Source organism: Papilio xuthus, unplaced genomic scaffold (genome assembly GCF_000836235.2).
Source record: "Papilio xuthus unplaced genomic scaffold, Pxut_1.1 DF829129.1, whole genome shotgun sequence".
NCBI lineage: Eukaryota > Metazoa > Arthropoda > Insecta > Lepidoptera > Papilionidae > Papilio > Papilio xuthus.
The window spans coordinates 970,688-987,955 of NW_013529520.1; the positions used below are offsets into that span (position 1 = coordinate 970,688).

Here is a 17,268-nt window from a genome sequence, read left to right on the forward strand (position 1 = left end):
AGATCATTTTGATTCAAGCATATATTTCCTTAACTGTATGAAATTATAGACTCTTATTTGCACCCCATTTACATCATATTACTAATATTATACTTGCGAATGTTTAAATGGATGGTTGGCGGAATGTATGGATGTTTATTTGAAGGTGGAGATCGGCTGTATGGATCTCGCTGAAATTTGGCATAGATGTAGAACATAATCTGGAAGACCGCATAGGCTACTAATTAAGTTATTTTTTAATTCCTCGCGAACGGAGTCACGGGCGATAGCTAGTACATTCATACGTCCACACAGACTCGTCGCAAGAATACTTCTTATAATATCACCTCTTTAGAATTTAAAGTATATATTGATGAACATAATTATAAAATTCAATATTAAAATTTACTTTAAGATTTGTGGTTCTTTAAATAAAACAAAAAGAAAACAATTCAGTCATTTTATTATTTAAATATAACAATTATGTAACTCAAACGATTAAAGTAATCATCAGCATAGTGACCAATAATACGGTTGATATAACGAAATGTACAGCACCACCTCTAGCAGCCTCCAGTATAGCTTCAACGTTGCTATTACCCCAAATAATGTTGTTCCTCGCTGATGTAATCGCAGACAGTGTCCTATCGTACTGAAGGGAACCGAATTGGGTACTGCGAAGCCAAGCTTCGTACTGGAAATAAAAATTAAGTACTCAAAGGTGGACTCTTAGACTAATTGCAGATATAGTATGCGAAAACTGCACTAAGAAACTGTATTCTTAAAAACTATAGTTAGGCAGATAGACCAAGAAAATATGAGGGAAACCTATTTAATTGAAATCTAAAATTACAAAATTAAGTAGCAATTGTAAGACAATATCTTTATGTTATGTCCAAAGATGTTTAAATTCGATTGATTTAAATATTCCAAGATGTAATTACCTCATCCAATCCAGCATTATCTAGGTATGAGGCAAGATTGACCATACATGTGTGTACCGGTGTTGGGGGAGCGTCTTCAATGTACCTAAAAATATTACATTTAGTGACATTACTTACATTTTTATATATTTAACTAAGAGATAACTTTTGAAATCACCAACTAAGAATAAAAAAAGACATGGTATATTCACTTTATCTACAATTTAAGATAGCTTTTCAATTAAACTTATCAATATAAATTCTAAAATATAAAGTAAAACTAAACTTATGATGGTGGCTAAATTCGATTTACATTTTTTTTATAACAGAAGGGGGCAAACGAGCTGCAGGAACACCGAGGTGTTCAACTCCATCATAGTTTAATTAAATATGTACATTTATATACTCACGCTACTCTCATGGCATCAATATTGTCTTTGACAAACTGCAGCACATGGTAGGCATTGCCCTGATTGCCCAGCAGAGCGTAGTTGAAGGAGTTGGCTTTGTCATGGGAGCGAACTGCCTTTGTCAATGTCAGCTGAAGATATCTGTAATAATATAGTTTCATTCAGAAAGGTCATGGAGAAAGTTGCTCAGGTAAAAGAAATATCTAAAAGGTGAATTATAATTGGATTTGCAGCGCATATTTTTCTAACATACTTATATCATAAATTACTTCGTATTATAATACATTATGTAAAAAATGCCGATACTTTGTATTCTAAAATACCAACCGTGTAATAAGTTCAGGGCTGCGCGCCGCACCTAGACCTCTTAGCATCTCGAGCTGGTCGTTCGCGTAGTTGGACTGAGTCATGCGCCCGAGCAGGAACTCGAAGTCACTCTGATCGCCTTCTCTGATACCAGTCACGTACACATTACGACGGATTCTTGCATCCACCCTGAAAATTTACCACGGAGTGTCATTAAAGTCGATCCGTGCCAAAATTACGGACAATAGAAATACGCCTTTACCGTGGTCATGCATGCCCGAAAATTATTGCAAACTATGATGTGTAAAGAATATTTTAATTGGTTTTTAAGAACAGTATATTCCTTACTCCTCAAACCAGTATGAAGATATCCAAAGGGCATAGGGGGACAAAGATAACAGATTTTCATTATACATGATCCTAAGCTTTCAAATATCGACGGTATTGAATAGTACATTAATCACATTCTTAAATTATCTCACAAAAAACAAGAAACTAACCAATTTCCATTCTTGAGCGTGATAAATCTATCTCGTGATTCCTTCACACATTTCTCGTGTCCCAGTGTGCAGGCAAAATGGAGTACTTCCTGTCGAGTGAGACTCGTAGTGGGGCCTTCGTTACTGGGTTCGAAACCTACAGTTTCAATCACGTGCTCCATTTGACTCAGAATGAAAGCCTACAAACAAATTATTATGAGGTGAAATAAATAAAGGGTACGTTTTAATTACATTTTGCGATTGAGTCTGTCTTTTGCAGTTTAAAGCGAACTGAACTAGCCAGAAATACTTTTAAGATTTCGGACAATTTGAATTAAAAAAACTTGTGGAGTCGTTTTAAGAATAATTTAAACTCGAACACAGATTACTTAGTTCCTGTTAATTTGAAAAATAAACTTACATCAAATTTGGCCTGCTGTTCAGGCAAATGTCGCAGTCTATTTCGGAGCCAAGTGAATCCGCTGATAGCCGGGTTCCAGACATGGTAGTTAGCATCATTGCGAAGGAACCTCAATATGTTGAAGCCAAAGTTAAAGGTCATTCTTTCCGCACGCATTAAAGCAAAAACGTCATCAACTACCTGCACAAAAAATAGGTTTCAAAGCATAAAAGAATACATCACATAACAAAAGAAACTTAATAATGTTATTGTAAACTTTTGGGCTGACATGTCCCGAGACCAGACATAAAACCAAAGATAGAGCGAACTGGCAGCGCACTGTGGACGCCCTCTGCCCTACTACAGGGACATAGAACTTTAAGTCAAGTAAGTCAAGTTGAACTTTTATAATTTGTTTAGTTACAAAAGCCACTCACCTGTGCTCTATTCAAATAATGTATAGTATTAGGATCATTGAATAAGGCATCACCAATTAAATTCCAGGACTTATCATCGTACGTCACTCTGTAATGTCCTGGAAAATAAACTCCATCTTTAATATACTAAATGTAACTGACTCTGAGTACTAACGTCTTATATTCAGATATAAAACTTTTTGTTTAATTTATTTTTTCTCTGTTTTACTTATTTGTCTCATCTATTTGATCTTAATCTTTTCTCTCTTTTTTGTCTCCATTAAATAAAAAATGTTGATTTTACTTACCATGTTGTAAGTTATTAAATATAACCCATTCTTCCACTTTAGATTTCGTAAGAACAGCTCGTTCAGAAGTCATCATATAGACAGGTTTTAGGTTATTGAAGTTGCGGTTCGAGTTAGTTGAGTAAGAAATTGGTATGGGATAGACTCGACCGCTGCTTGTCGATGTACCTAGGAACCTTTCCTGAATAACAACAAAAATTACGTTTATTCATTTTCTCCAAATTATAGCAGCGTAGTCTTTACTAGGAAAGAAAAATACAGAATAAAATGCAAAATGATTGTTACACAAAGTAACTCTTAACTAAAAATAGACCTTTCATTCATCAAAAAATTCAAGTCAAAAAATAATGCTCATTACGACGTTGAAACTAAACTTTGAGAGTTTCAGATCAGATCAGAGTGTTCCTGCATATATCTGAGAAGACATTAAAAGATATGTGTGAAGTCAATCAACCCGCACTTGGCCAGCGTGGTTGACTATGGCCTGGTGGGAACGTACAGTGAACTGAGATGATTAAGAAATGTAGTTACTTACTTGACTGAGACCCATTTCTCCAGTTTCGTGATTAATGTTAACAGTCAGAAGTGGGTAGCCGGGTTCATTGACCCAAACGCGGTAGTATTCGGTGAAATTGAAGTTTTGGTACTCTCTTAGAGTTCCATCCTCTTCAACAGCTTGGGCGAAAGCGGCATATAGATCGAACTGATTAGTTGCCTTGTATGCACTTGAAATAAAGAAAATAATATTACACTCATGTCTGTAGGGGTAGAGTTAAAAAGATGATTTGTTTATTGTTTATGTGAAAGGAGTCATTAAGAATAGAGTTGTGATTGAAATGATGAATACATCGACCTGGAGGATAAAAACCTGTTGTGCCGCTCGTGTGTTTTGACGTAAAAAATAATGCTACAGTATTAAACTTTCATTGAGATTTTTGGATGTTTACTTACTTGTTACGCAAAAAGTATTGACAAGCTTTTCTGAATGTCGCAGGAGTAATCATATTGGCCGTCATTCTGAGAACAGCAGCACCTTTCGAATAGCTGATTGTGCCAAAATGACCTGTCACTTGAGCTGGAGTATTAACTGCATGGTTCATGGGTACAGTGGAAACTCCAGAATCGAAAGCCAGTGATGTCTGCAGGTATCGCGAATTGAAATGTTCATGATGCTCGTATTGCGGGAACACCTGGAAATATATGCAAATTATATCATTTATATTTTACGGGAAAATCATGAAAGAATTACTTTAAAATGTTGAAAAAGGAGAATTTCACAATTAATAATGCTTGTTACCTCATAAGTTGCAATATAACCGAAGTAGCTGGCGAAACCTTCATTGATCCAGGTGTTACTCCACCAGTAGCAAGTGATGAGGTTGCCGAACCATTTGTGTGCCAGCTCGTGCGAGATTAACGTCGCCGCATAGTGCTCTATCGACATTAACGTCTCTCGCGGATCCAACACCATATATAACTCTCTGGAAACGAAGTGAATAGTAATCTATACAAACTTACTCTGTAAAGCAAAATCAAAGAATGAAGTAAGCGTAGACAGTAATCGTAAAGTATGTTTGATTTTTGATCGATTACTTGACTCTATTGGTTCACTTATTGTACATTTGCAACAGAAATTTTAAAAAGTTAAGCAACAAATTTCCTTTTCAAAGACAGGCCAGAAAAAACTTCTTCTATAAATCTATTAGTAGCTATTAATGATGAATGATGATGATAATGATTAATTAATCTTACAATGAACCAAACACTAACCTGTAACTAACCATGCCCCAGTTTTCAGTACCGGCAGACGCCCAATCAGGTGACGAAATATGATCGTTATATAGGTAAGGATGTAAATCAGAATACGGTATACCGAAGTATTCGTCGAAGTATTTAGTCATTTGAACGGTCATGTTTAATGCCATCTCTGCCAAGCCCACTGTGTTGGATCTACCGATAATTCTGATAGGAGGATTGAAGGAGGTATCCTGGGCGATCACGGTGAAAGACTCGCTGACTAGGAAGGTGACCAGGTAGGAAGACATTACTGGTGTGGCGTAGAAATTGTCACGGGCGCGGCTTCCGAGACTGTGGATTAAATTTTATAATTAGATATTAGTGTTTTCTTTTCGGAAATTACGGGACTAGAGTATATTTTGGTCTATATTTCTGTTGACTGTATCATGTCTTTTTTTATTTTTTGCATGTTTTTTTGTTATCAATATTCAGTAAAACCTATCTTTACATTGTTGCCGATGCGAATTCAATTCTCACCTGTCAGTAGATTGGATACGAGTGTTCGAGAAAGTTCCCGAATAGCTTGTTGGTTTTGACAGGTGGATTTTGAACACCGCTTTGAAGAGAGGCTCGTCCCAGCAAGGGAAGGCTTGTCTAGCATTGTATGGCTGGAAGTGAGTTGTAGCGTAGATCCTAGAATATACGAAATCTTGTATCATTGTATGTACATTGCATCTTTTAACCACATGAACAGAGTTAAGTTACTGATGAAAAAAAAACATATCAAATATAGGTTACTGTATTAGCGATGTTGGCTTAATTTACAATAATTTATAATATCGTCTTTACTAAGCTTAATATAAATGTTAAGTATTATCGAGAATTCTTATGTTTGCCCTACAAGTGTACACTGAACTTAGTTTCAATCTTACCTTTCGTTACCGTTCTCATCAATATACCATCCTCTCCAGATACCACGCTTCATTGGTCCTTCGTTCATTGTACTGGAATAATCTATGATAAGTGTATAATTTGTGTATACCGCCAAAGCCTGCGCCAGATTAATCTTCAAGAAATGATACTGCGGCTCAAGCTTGATTGGTTGTAATGGATTCAATGGTACAGGCGATCCGGAAGATGTTAGAACGCTGACTGCATTTATTGAATCCACATTTGAATGGAGAACAATTTGGGTTACATTTTGTTCTATTGCCTGGAAGAGTAACATAATATTATACACAATTATCTCAATTTTTTTCAAACAAAAAATAAGTCCTGTTATAAGTTCCATTTGTTAAGAAGTAAGTTTATTTTAATCGACATTTTCTTTTTTTATTTTAAATTCATAATTTGTTAATCATACTATGATTATTGATAAATTAGATTCTTAAAATCTGGATGATTTTTTTTTAATTGTGTTTTTTGGAAATCATATTAAAGTACGAATCACTTATAAAATAATGAAATATGAATAATATTTTTCGATCTTATCGATAGAAAAAGTTAAGTTTATGTTTAATATGTAATATTTCTAAACTTTATCTAGGTTGTAAAATAAATAATTATTAATCTTATCAAATTAATTCTTAACGGTCATATATGACATTCGACTTGATTAGATTATTGTTTACTCAAATATAATTTTAAAGTACCAAAGTTAGCTAGAATAAAAAAGCGGTAATGACTATAACCCACGTTTAACAGTGGTAGAGCCCGCTTTAACATCTTCGCACGAATCGGCCCGGCTCGCCCGGTGAAATACCACGACCACACAGAAAACAGGCGTGAAGTGGAAGCAATTCCGCGTTTCGTCTGATGAGTGTGCGTCCCGGAGGCCAAAATTAGTCCTCTTTCCCTTCCCACCCTTTTTCTTTAAGGAAAGAATGGGAAGTGGACTTTCCGGATGAGAGGATGCATGGAAAGGGAAAATATTTTCTTTCTGTGCATCCTCTTCTTCGTCGATTAAACGTAGGCAACGCTTATGCAATTGCGTATGTCTATGGGCAACGGCCACTTCGCTGTTTTAGCGATTTCCGGTGGCCGCTCGCTCGTTTGCCACCTTGTGATATAAAAAAATAAAAAATAAAATAAATGTTCATACATTATGTGTATATGAATATAGGAAGGGATTAATTGACTGTAAAGTCACTTCGTAGTAGGTTTCTACTGTCCAAAAACCTGTATGGAAACATATTGTTTAGGATCTTATTTTCTTTGAAAAAACAAAGAAAATTTTCACGATTACATTAGACGATTTTGTTTATACGGAACGGTGCGTTTTAAATATTTTCTTTTGTATTTAAGAGGTATTTATTGAGTCATAATACTAACGGTTGGTTTCTGATACCAAAACCTCTGTACAGAACATATCGTCATCCGTCGTCTTTTAAAAGGGGATTTTGGTCTCAGAACTCCACACCTTTTTTGCGATCACATGCATACCTGCACCTATAAAAATTGCTTTTACCTGCAATATAATATATTCCTTTCCATCATAACTGAAAGGTCTGTCTGTCCGTTCAGCAAAGTATAAATCTATGTATATATCGTAGTCGAGGGGTAGAACGTTTTGTGGTAGCCTGTACTGTTCATTATTTCTCGTAGTTGCTGAATCATCAGGAAGCACTAGCTCCTCGAAATCTCTAAATATTGATACTGGATGGTCACATGCAACTGATGCTATGAGCATTAAGCTCAAGGCTATTAATTTGGACATTTCTGGAATACAATAATAAAATAAATAAGTAATTTAACTAATATTTCGAGAGTGTCGGTGGCTCAGGGGTATAAGCACTTGACTTGTAATCTGCAGGTCCTGGGTTCAAATCCCGCCATGTACCAATGTGTTTTTCGATTTTCGTATGTACATTTATCCGATGTTCTTACGGCGAGGGAAAACATTGTGATGCAACCTGCACATATCTGTGAAGAAAATTCAAAGATATGTGTTAAGTCAACCAACCCGCATAAGGCCAGCGTGGTTGACTATGGCCTAGTCACAATACTCGTAACTTAGGGTAGGATCTGAGCCCCTCGGTGGAGACTTGTAGTGAGCTGATGATGATGATGAACTAATATTTATTATCTACCGCAAATACTAATAAGTCCGAAGCTTAAACTAGGATATGTTTCGGGAAATTGTCGTATGTTGGTATTCAATCCTATGACCACGTTTATTCGTACTCTTACGCCTAAGCTTCCAAGAAAGTTGGGACAATTTTTAATAAAATATTGATCCCTAACACTACTTGTTTTTTTTAATCGCAAATATTTATTACTATCATAAAACAATGAGCAAACTCACCTGATAAATGAAATGTCCTATATACAGCGCACAATGAAATAAAATGAACTAAATTCTTTATAGATTTTAACTTTGATAGTTATATTACAGGGTTTCAATATCTGATAATATATATCAAATAATTAACCGCCTTTATCATTAATCTGATAAAAATTCGCTTGATGCGAAACAAAGAAGTTTGCTTTGACGTTATGTTAATGAATAATGTTATTGATGATGGTAATGATAATGTCTCGAGAGTACACAACATAAGTACATGCCAGAGAGAGGGGACGTCAGTCGATGTCAGGCTTTTGGACCGGCAACACGTGTCGGTACGTGAACGAGCTAAATATAACGCAAAGAATGCTACAATGATGATAATGATGATGTTCACCATGACGAGGTGGTTAACAGAGAGCCTGGTTTAGTAATATTAGGAATTAAGTGGGACAAAGAAGGTTTGATTCGATGGATAAGTCTAGGTTATGTTCTCTATCAAATTAAAAAACATTAAAAGCAAGATCACTTCAAATAGAAGTAAGAGAATAAAAAATCACTTGGCATAACATTGTACCATGTCTGAATATGTGCTGGTATTAAAAATTATATATAATTTCTGCAATTTTTTTATCTTAGTGGGATTGTAAGAGGTGGAAAAAACTTACCAAAACAAAAAAGATGTGCCTACATAAACTGTTATAGTAAAAGAAGATAATTATAGAAAAACAATCTATTGTTAAACAGTCTCAAAAGCTAATGCAAATATTTCTATACTTACATTTTAACTGATAATCAGAAATGTTTAATCAGAACTAACTCTGTCTGCGCGGGATTAAAAAGCTTAGTGAATAGCTTGTGTGTTCTTCAATCTTTTACATTTGTGTCAAATTTAATCCAGATCCGATAAAGGAGAGATCATCTAACAAAACTGCATTCATCCGTACATCCTAATTTTAACATCTGTATTATTAAGATACTTTGACCGAGTAATATAGATTCATCATTACGAACATAGGTACGAAATAAACGACAGTCGCTTGTGTCGTAGTAACATAACAAAATTTGTAAAAATGTAAGCTATTTAATTTTATTAATAAATTACAACGTTAACATTAAAACTTAATTTAATTACAAACTCAATTATTTAAAGAAATTAACTGCCAAAGCCACCATCAGCATGACCACGGAGACAGTCATAGAAGCTGCAGAGCTCCTGACATTTCTCACTGCAGTAAGCAACTGAACGGCCGCGTTGTTGCCCCATTCCAAATTGGATATACTAGAAGACACGACGTTCACACTAGCAGAGAACGAAGAACCAAGAGCGATCTGGTTTCTGTACACCCAAGTTTGGAACTGAAACAAATTAATTAAAAACTATAAAACCCGAAATTACCATCCCTCATTAATCAGAAAACTGCCAAAAAAATATTGGTCAAGACTGTATAGGAACACAATGAAATGGAGGAAAAGAAAATATTTCCCTCCTGTTGTAACGAAAAAATAGTTATAAGTTGAAGTTTCTTTTCTAAAGCCATAACAGTTTTGATGCCAGATTGCTATTCTGTGAAATTACCTGTGAGATATGTTGGAACTCTCTCATGAATCCTGGCAGCGCGTTTATGCAGATATCAAGTCTTGCAGCGCCACCATAACTGAAACAAAGATTTATTTAGACCATAAGAAACACATTTTTTATGTTATTGATAACATTCAACGATAGGCAATGGTTAATTCTCGTTTAAACTTACGTAGTGCGGATTGTGTTAAAGTAGTTGTATAAGAAGTTGAGTACAATCTGGAAGTTCTCGCGGTTGCCTTGCAGGGCGTACTGGAACGCGTTTGTACGGTCGTGGATGCGGATCTTGTCATTGTACATAGATTGCTGTAGGTAGCTGTGAAAAAATAATCATGTGTTATAAAAAATGCTTTATTTATCTTCGGTAGAGAATCGAATGTCGTTTAAATTAAACTTTAAAATTTAAACCACAATTTGTAATATATTCTTACTGTTCCAAAGAAACCCTATCTCTGGTGCAGGCAAGCGTGCGCAGCATGACCACCATATCGGCTGTATTTTCGCTCTCGTTATACTTCCTAAAGAGAAAGTCGTAGTCGCTGCTGTTGCCGTGGCGCAGTCCGGTGCAGTAGACGTAGCGGCGGGCGTTCACCGGGACTCTAAGACAAGTAAAATATATCGTAAGATTATTAAAATGAGAAAACTAAATTTTCCACTCAGAGAGGCTTACTATTCACATTTAACAAAAAAAGGCATAGTACTAGGTGTTTTGCCTCTTTTTCACTATTTGCATCTAGGTATGGTCTATACTCTTATTCTATACAACAACATGAAACTTACAGATTGTTTTCATTTTGTCTAAATGCACGCCACTTAGCAAGACTGTCGGCAATGCATCCTTCGTGTCCCATGTTGCAGGCGTAGTTGAGGATCTGCATGCGGTTGAGGATAGTAGAAGTGGTGTCAGTAGTACGTTCTTCATAACCCAAATGACGGATCACAGATTCCATCAGCTCCATTAAATAAGCCTGTATAGATAAAAAACAAATTATTATAGAAAATATGATTACGACTATTTAACCATGACAATAACTCAAAGTTTATTATTAGCGTACGTACACTGAACTCCTGGTGAGCAACTGGCAGGTGTTCCAGCCTAGATCTGACCCAGTCAAGCTGTGAGAGAGCGCCAGCCCACACATAGTAGTCGGTCTCATCCTTCAAGAATGACAGGACGTCGAAAGCGCGGTTGACGTTGATCACTCCGGCACGGACGAAGTATAACACGTCATTTACAATCTAGATACAAATAAAAAGTTAGAAGCATTCGACCCCAGTATTTTACTACAAATTAACAAAGGAAATTAAAGACGTGCCTGTGCTCGGTTCAACTTGTGAATGCTAGTTCTGTTCCTACGCAAATGAGAAGCGATCATCTCCCAGTTGTGGTCATCATAATTGACACGATATAGACCTAAAAGGAAATGAAGGCAATGTTGAAATTTATTTAATGCATATAGTTCAATTAATAAAACTGATAATTTAAGGTTAGTTACCAGATTGAGCTATGTTCAACATGACCCAGTGATGTCCGGGATCTTTGCGGAGGTCGGCAGACTGTGTGGTCATAACAAATCTTGGTCTGGTATTCTCAAAGTTCATTTCGGCGCTGTGTGTCCACGAAATCGGTATTTGCCATAGAGTTGGATTCGGAGTGCCGGACAGTTGGAATCGTTGCTGTAATAAATAAATTTATTAACTATACGTCTCTTGTAAGAATCACTTGCGATTTTATTTTTGTGTTATACTTGACATTAAATAATAAAAACATTAGAAACATACTTGAGTTAGGGTAATTACACCACTTGACATGTTAACGTTGACATTGACGACAGGAGAGCCAGGGTTCTGGACCCAACTGTCGAACACTCGGCCGATATCGATATTAGGGAAATCTCTTGCGAATGTTGAGTCTTGCGACACTGCCGTTCTGAACGCAGCGTACATGTCTTCGGGATATCCGACACCGTAAGCACTGGAAATTTTAGACAAAGAAAATTTGCAAAACTTGCTTTATTTTATTAAATAAAGATATGGAATTAAACCTATTTCTCAATGTATTACGTTAACTAGTGGTTAACACAAAGGTTTGTACTTACTTATTTCTCAAATAAATTCTGAGGGCGTTTCTGAAGGTATTAAATCCGACAAAATGTTCAAGAGTTTTCAATACGGATGCACCTTTAGCGTAGCTCGTAGTACTGAAGTGGGAGGAGACGGACGGGTTGGTAACCACTCCAGTCCAATTCATGGGAGTAGCTCCTGCGCCGGCGTCCCAATTTAATGCGCTGTGTACATAGTCTACCACGAATTGATCATCTAATTCTAGAGATGGATCAGCCTGAAACGATGAGAACAGATGTAAACATGCAAAAAAAAAAGCAATGTAGGATAATATTACTATTAAACATGCTTAAACTTACATAATGAGCGCCAAAGTATTCAAAGAAACTAGCAAAAGATTCATTGAGCCACAAGTTGCTCCACCAGAAGCAAGTTACCAAGTTACCGTACCACTTGTGGGCGAGCTCGTGAGCCATGATCGTAGCAATGAAGATTTTGTTAATCAAGTTGGTGTGAGCAGGATCGTACAATAAGTAGGCTTCCCTGGAATATGGTTTTCCAATTAGCAAATATTAACATATATACATATATCATGGAATCGTGTGATATACGTAAGCATACTGTTCTTACCTGTAATTCACCATACCCCAATTCTCCATAGCACCTGAGGGGAAGTCAGGCAGAGCGATGTGATCGTTTTTCATTGGTTGACCTTGACCCATGTCATAATACCCAATATCAAAGTATTCATCCAATTTATCAGTGATTCGCAAGCCAATATCTGCGGCATATGCGTGCTGATTGGTAGGACCTTGTCTAGAAATAATCTGGAAAGGTTTGCTGAGGGTGCCGGTCAAGTTAGTTGCAACAAAGTCGCTGACATGGAAAGCCACTAAATACGCAGAGACGACCGGAGTTGGAAGGAACGCTTCACGTACTCGATTAGCTGAAACTCTGTGAAGTAATTCAATTATTTGGTTAAAAACTTCATATTTCTGTAATTGATTAAAAATCAAAACTACTACGTTACCATAATGTTTTTTTTACTTCACAAACAGATGATGTGCATAACTTTGTAGGTTCTTTCTAATTACTTAATTTTGAAAGAAAGAAATACTTACATTTGAGTCTCTCTGATGTCCATGTTAGAGAATGAGGGGCTGAGATTCCTATCTCTTGTGATAGAAATAAAAAATCTTGATTTGAATTGTGGCTCATCAAAACAAGGGAATGCTTTTCTTGCGTGGAAAGGTTGGAATTGAGTTGTAGCATATTCCCTAAAATCCGAAATTACTTTATCAGTAAAACAAAACTAAATCCTGTTTGAATTCAATACTCAAGACTGCTTTTAATTTTTTGCTTGATTTTTTCTATCTTGATTACAAAGTGAAAATATTTAAGACAAACTGCAAATGTTCAAATAAGTTTTTCCAAGGTCATAATATAAGTAATTACAAAACCATCAAAATTATAATCATACCTCTTCTGAGTTCCATAGTAGTAGTAACCCTTGTAAAAACCACGATCAACAGGATTTTCGTTAATTCGACCCAAATAACTGACAGTAATAGTGTAGCGTCCAGGCAAAACAACTCTATCGAAATTAATCTTTAATATTTCGAAATAAGAATCAATTTCGAATGGAGTCGACGTATTCAGTGGAACAGGTCGGCTGGTACCATCGATGACATTCACTCCTTGAATCGATACAACATTTTGGTGGAGGACAATTTGAGTTAGGCTTTGCCGCACCTAAAAATATTACAATAATAAATTAAGAAGAACGTGAAAGATACAGGAATACCAAGACTTTTTATATGATATAAAAAAATCAAAAGGTGGCAAACGAACGAGCAGCCACCTGAAATCGCTGAATTAGCGAAGTGACCGTTGCCCATAGACATACGCAATTGCATATGCTTTGCCTTTAATCGACGGAGGAGAGGATGCACAGAAACAAAATATTTTCCCTTCCCATGCATCCTCTCATCCGGAAAGTCCACTGCCACTTCTCATCCTTTCCTTATAAGAAAAAGGGTGGGCAGGGAAAGAGGACTAAACTAGGCTTTTGGGGCGCAAACTCATTGCACGAAACGCGGAATTGCTTCCAATTCACGCCTGTCTTGTATGTGGTCGTGGTATTTCATCGGTCGAGCTGGGCCAATTCGTGCGAAAATGTTAAAGCAGGCTCTACCACTGTTACACTTACTTATGACTTATGCTTAAGTCTAGTGAATTTTATAAATATTGGATGACACTGCGAAAGATCACCAAGATGGAATGCATTAAAGGTAATGACGTACTTATGAAGAACTGCGAACAGAAACCTATTTCAAGGACGTAAGCGCTCAAACATTTCAATATACATCTATAACATGAATTTAAATACTTTTAAATTGTCATACGATAAATTAACAATTTAATCATATTGTACTTGAACTATATTCAAATACTTTATTGTGTCATCGATACAATTAATCATAATCAAAGATAATACTTGTAAATTATGATAATAACGATTCGCTTCATTACAAATGTTATCATTGTAAAGATTACCTTAGTCCAAGTTATAAGGAATTAGTGCGGTCGGTACTGCCGTGCTTAGTGTTTATTGTGAAATTTGGTGATATCATTTCTTAGCTTGATAAAAGCGCTAGAAGCTAAATTTTATTGGAATAATTTTTAATTTATACACACGTTTTGATGTTCAGTAAAATTAAAGGAATAGTTGGAAATGCTTCGTGATTTGCTTATACTAATTAATTGAATAACTTAATAGAATAGAATAGATAGGTAGCAAAATTTTATAGGACAACTAGCGGACCCGACAGACGTTGTCCTGTCTACACGTATTTAATTTGAAAATTCCAATATTATTTAAAATTTGACACTGCGATGGTAGCGCCATCTGTCGGATCCAATGTAAAACATTCCAAAATCAACAACTACTAACTAATTAAAAAAACATTGTCCAGCGGACAAAATTGTGAATCTAAACCATTCCCAGATCCCCTTGAACACACTCAAAAAATTTCATCAAAATCGGTCCAGTCGTTTGAGAGAAGTTCAGTGACATACACACTCACAGAAGAATTATATATATAAAGATTTTACACTAGGACAAAATATCAAGTAACTGATTTTATGATAATACTAGCTGTCGCCCGCGATACCGTTCGCGCGGAATTAAAAAAACTTAATTTGTAGCCTACGTGATCTTCCATTCTATGCTCTACGTCTATATCAAATTTCAAGATCCGTTGTGTGTTCCCGGAGATATCATCAAACAAACATCCATACATCTAAACTTTCGCATTTATAATATTAATAAGATTGTTTAACTCCTGACAACTCAATGGTCTATGAAATAAAATGAATTACAACGCCATCTATTGTATTATGGTAAATATTATTAAAATACTTACGTCAACAACAAGTTGCACTAATCCATTAAACCTTGATTCAGACAAATATACATCCAGATCAACGAATACGTCTAAAGGCTGAACAGTGTCTAAAAGTCTGTATTTTGGTTCAGCAACATTGGTATTATAATCTAAATATTCAAAATTTGATCTAAATTCCAAAGGATCTGCGCTAACAAATCCTACTAAAAATAAGACTAACGGCACCATCATTTTGAGACCTGAAAAACAATAAATTTATTAATAAGACGTACTTTTTACTAATATTTATTAAGATCTATAAGAAAATAAAGTAATAATAACTTTCCCCTGAAACTTTAAAACCCTGACAAGTATCAAGACAAGGATTGCTTCCTGTAATATATCTTACATGAGATATCTAGGAGTATACTTTAAGCAAATTAAGTTAAAAAAAAATCTCTATAAAGATATAAAAATACGACACTAACAATAGCTTTAGTATAAAACACCGAAATGGAAAACTTGCTACACACATTATGACAATCAATACTTTTATCATTTATCTATTCATAGTTAACGGACTCAAGTACTTAATCCCTTAAATAATAAGTGATAGAAAATAGATTATTAACAGTATATGCGTGCCGGGGCCCTAATTTTATTCTACTATCCCTTCTCAACCTTTTCTTATAAGCTAAGGAAGGGAAGTGGATTTTGCACAGGAAGATAATATTTCCCTATCCTGTGAGTCTTCTCCTCTACAATTAACCCTTAAGCAGCAAAACTTGAATATAATTAAACTTATGTGCAATTGCAGTCAGAGGTCGCTACACTACTTCGTCTTAGATGGCTGCTTCTCCATTTTCCTTGTCCAAACATGTCATTTTTTATTTCTTTAGGTTTATAAAAAGTGTCTTAAAAGTTTCCTCGATCTGGCCTTGAAGTTTTAGTGCTTTGTAATAATTTATTTATAGAAATAAAACTTACCCATGACGGCCACGGAGACGCAAGTGACCGACTAGAATGGCATATTTTTTATGTTGTATCTTGCTAATTATCGAATTTTATCTATTTACCTACAGCCGTTTTCAAGACTATAAACTTATCAAAAGCATGTATATATCAAAGTATATAATGTGTAATCTCTTGATTAGCTTTATGATTAATTATTTTTATTTAATCGTGACAAAACAAAGGTAAGTTCTTAAGTCACACCAACATTATTTAGTCCTAATTTAGTCCTCTATCCCTTCCTACCCTTTTTCTTATAAGGAAAGGATAGGAAGTGGAAGTGGACTTTCCGGATGAGAGGAAGCATGGAAATGTTTTCTTCCTGTGCATCCTCTTCTCCGTCTATTAAAGGTAGGCATATGCAATTGCGCATATCTATGGGCAACGGTCACTTCGCTATTTCAGCGGTTTCAGGTGGCCGCTCGCTAGTTTACCACCTTATGATATAAAAAAAAAACATTCAGGAACCCACCATTATGTGGTTAACTTTATGAATTCGTAGATTGTCTTATAGTATTTAATTGTGTTAATCATACCTAGAGTCCTAACTGTTACGTTATTCGATTTAAGAATTGATCTATCTATTTATTTATCGTCAGTTAATAACCACAAACTTAGCTCGAAGAGTCTTTTGCGAAAAATTTTACAACGTTTTACCAATAGATGGCATTACATGTAGCATTTGTGGAATATAACAAAATAATTTATTTATGACTGTTCACAATAGCAATATTATTATTTTTCCTCTTAATAAAATAGAGATTGGATTCGAGTTAATGTTATAAGTGTTAAATAAAACGTATTCAATTTTAAGCCATACATAGATGACTGTATTGTTAAGTGACGTAAATGAAATCCAGTACCACCTTAAAACAATGAATCAGTCTTAAAATTAATCATCACATTATGATTCACGTAATTTTATTCTGAACTTTATTATGATAAGTTGTTATAGCTTGCTTCTTATGATGTTATTTCCAACAT

The 17,268-nt window shown here is 35.4% G+C and overlaps 2 protein-coding genes across 2 annotated transcripts; both read right to left on the reverse strand.

Moving 5' to 3' along the window:
• Positions 1-425: 425 nt before the first annotated feature.
• Positions 426-8,333, reverse strand: LOC106120363 (membrane alanyl aminopeptidase-like). Its single transcript, XM_013315692.1, has 16 exons — positions 8,263-8,333; positions 7,426-7,676; positions 5,891-6,171; positions 5,496-5,651; positions 4,992-5,309; positions 4,519-4,702; positions 4,173-4,411; positions 3,757-3,946; positions 3,222-3,402; positions 2,935-3,032; positions 2,519-2,698; positions 2,119-2,297; positions 1,640-1,807; positions 1,313-1,453; positions 924-1,008; positions 426-673 (listed from the first exon to the last, which is right to left on the reverse strand). Exons 2-16 carry the CDS (start codon positions 7,672-7,674, stop codon positions 470-472), a joined length of 2,853 nt encoding a protein of 950 aa, XP_013171146.1. The 5' UTR covers positions 7,675-7,676; positions 8,263-8,333; the 3' UTR covers positions 426-469.
• Positions 8,334-9,369: 1,036 nt separating this feature from the next.
• Positions 9,370-16,364, reverse strand: Apn4 (aminopeptidase N). The gene is made up of 16 exons (XM_013315704.1): positions 16,261-16,364; positions 15,313-15,533; positions 13,368-13,639; positions 13,009-13,164; positions 12,518-12,841; positions 12,247-12,430; positions 11,923-12,164; positions 11,606-11,798; positions 11,320-11,500; positions 11,140-11,237; positions 10,883-11,062; positions 10,604-10,791; positions 10,255-10,422; positions 9,996-10,139; positions 9,821-9,899; positions 9,370-9,600 (listed from the first exon to the last, which is right to left on the reverse strand). Exons 1-16 carry the CDS (start codon positions 16,262-16,264, stop codon positions 9,385-9,387), a joined length of 2,850 nt encoding a protein of 949 aa, XP_013171158.1. The 5' UTR covers positions 16,265-16,364; the 3' UTR covers positions 9,370-9,384.
• Positions 16,365-17,268: the final 904 nt, after the last annotated feature.

Bases quoted from the DNA above. Each gene is read 5' to 3' on its own strand.
- LOC106120363 (XM_013315692.1), bottom strand. From the start codon at position 7,674: ATGTCCAAATTAATAGCCTTGAGCTTAATGCTCATAGCATCAGTTGCA. The intron at 4,703-4,991 runs GTTAGTGTTTGG...CTTCGTTTCCAG, and splicing joins TGGGGCATGGTTAGTTACAG to AGAGTTATATATGGTGTTGG. The intron at 674-923 runs GTAATTACATCT...TTTTATTTCCAG, and splicing joins ATAATGCTGGATTGGATGAG to TACGAAGCTTGGCTTCGCAG.
- Apn4 (XM_013315704.1), bottom strand. The intron at 12,842-13,008 runs GTAAGTATTTCT...ATTACTTCACAG, and splicing joins GACATCAGAGAGACTCAAAT to AGTTTCAGCTAATCGAGTAC. The intron at 9,601-9,820 runs GTAATTTCACAG...AATTTGTTTCAG, and splicing joins AGTTCCAACATATCTCACAG to TTCCAAACTTGGGTGTACAG.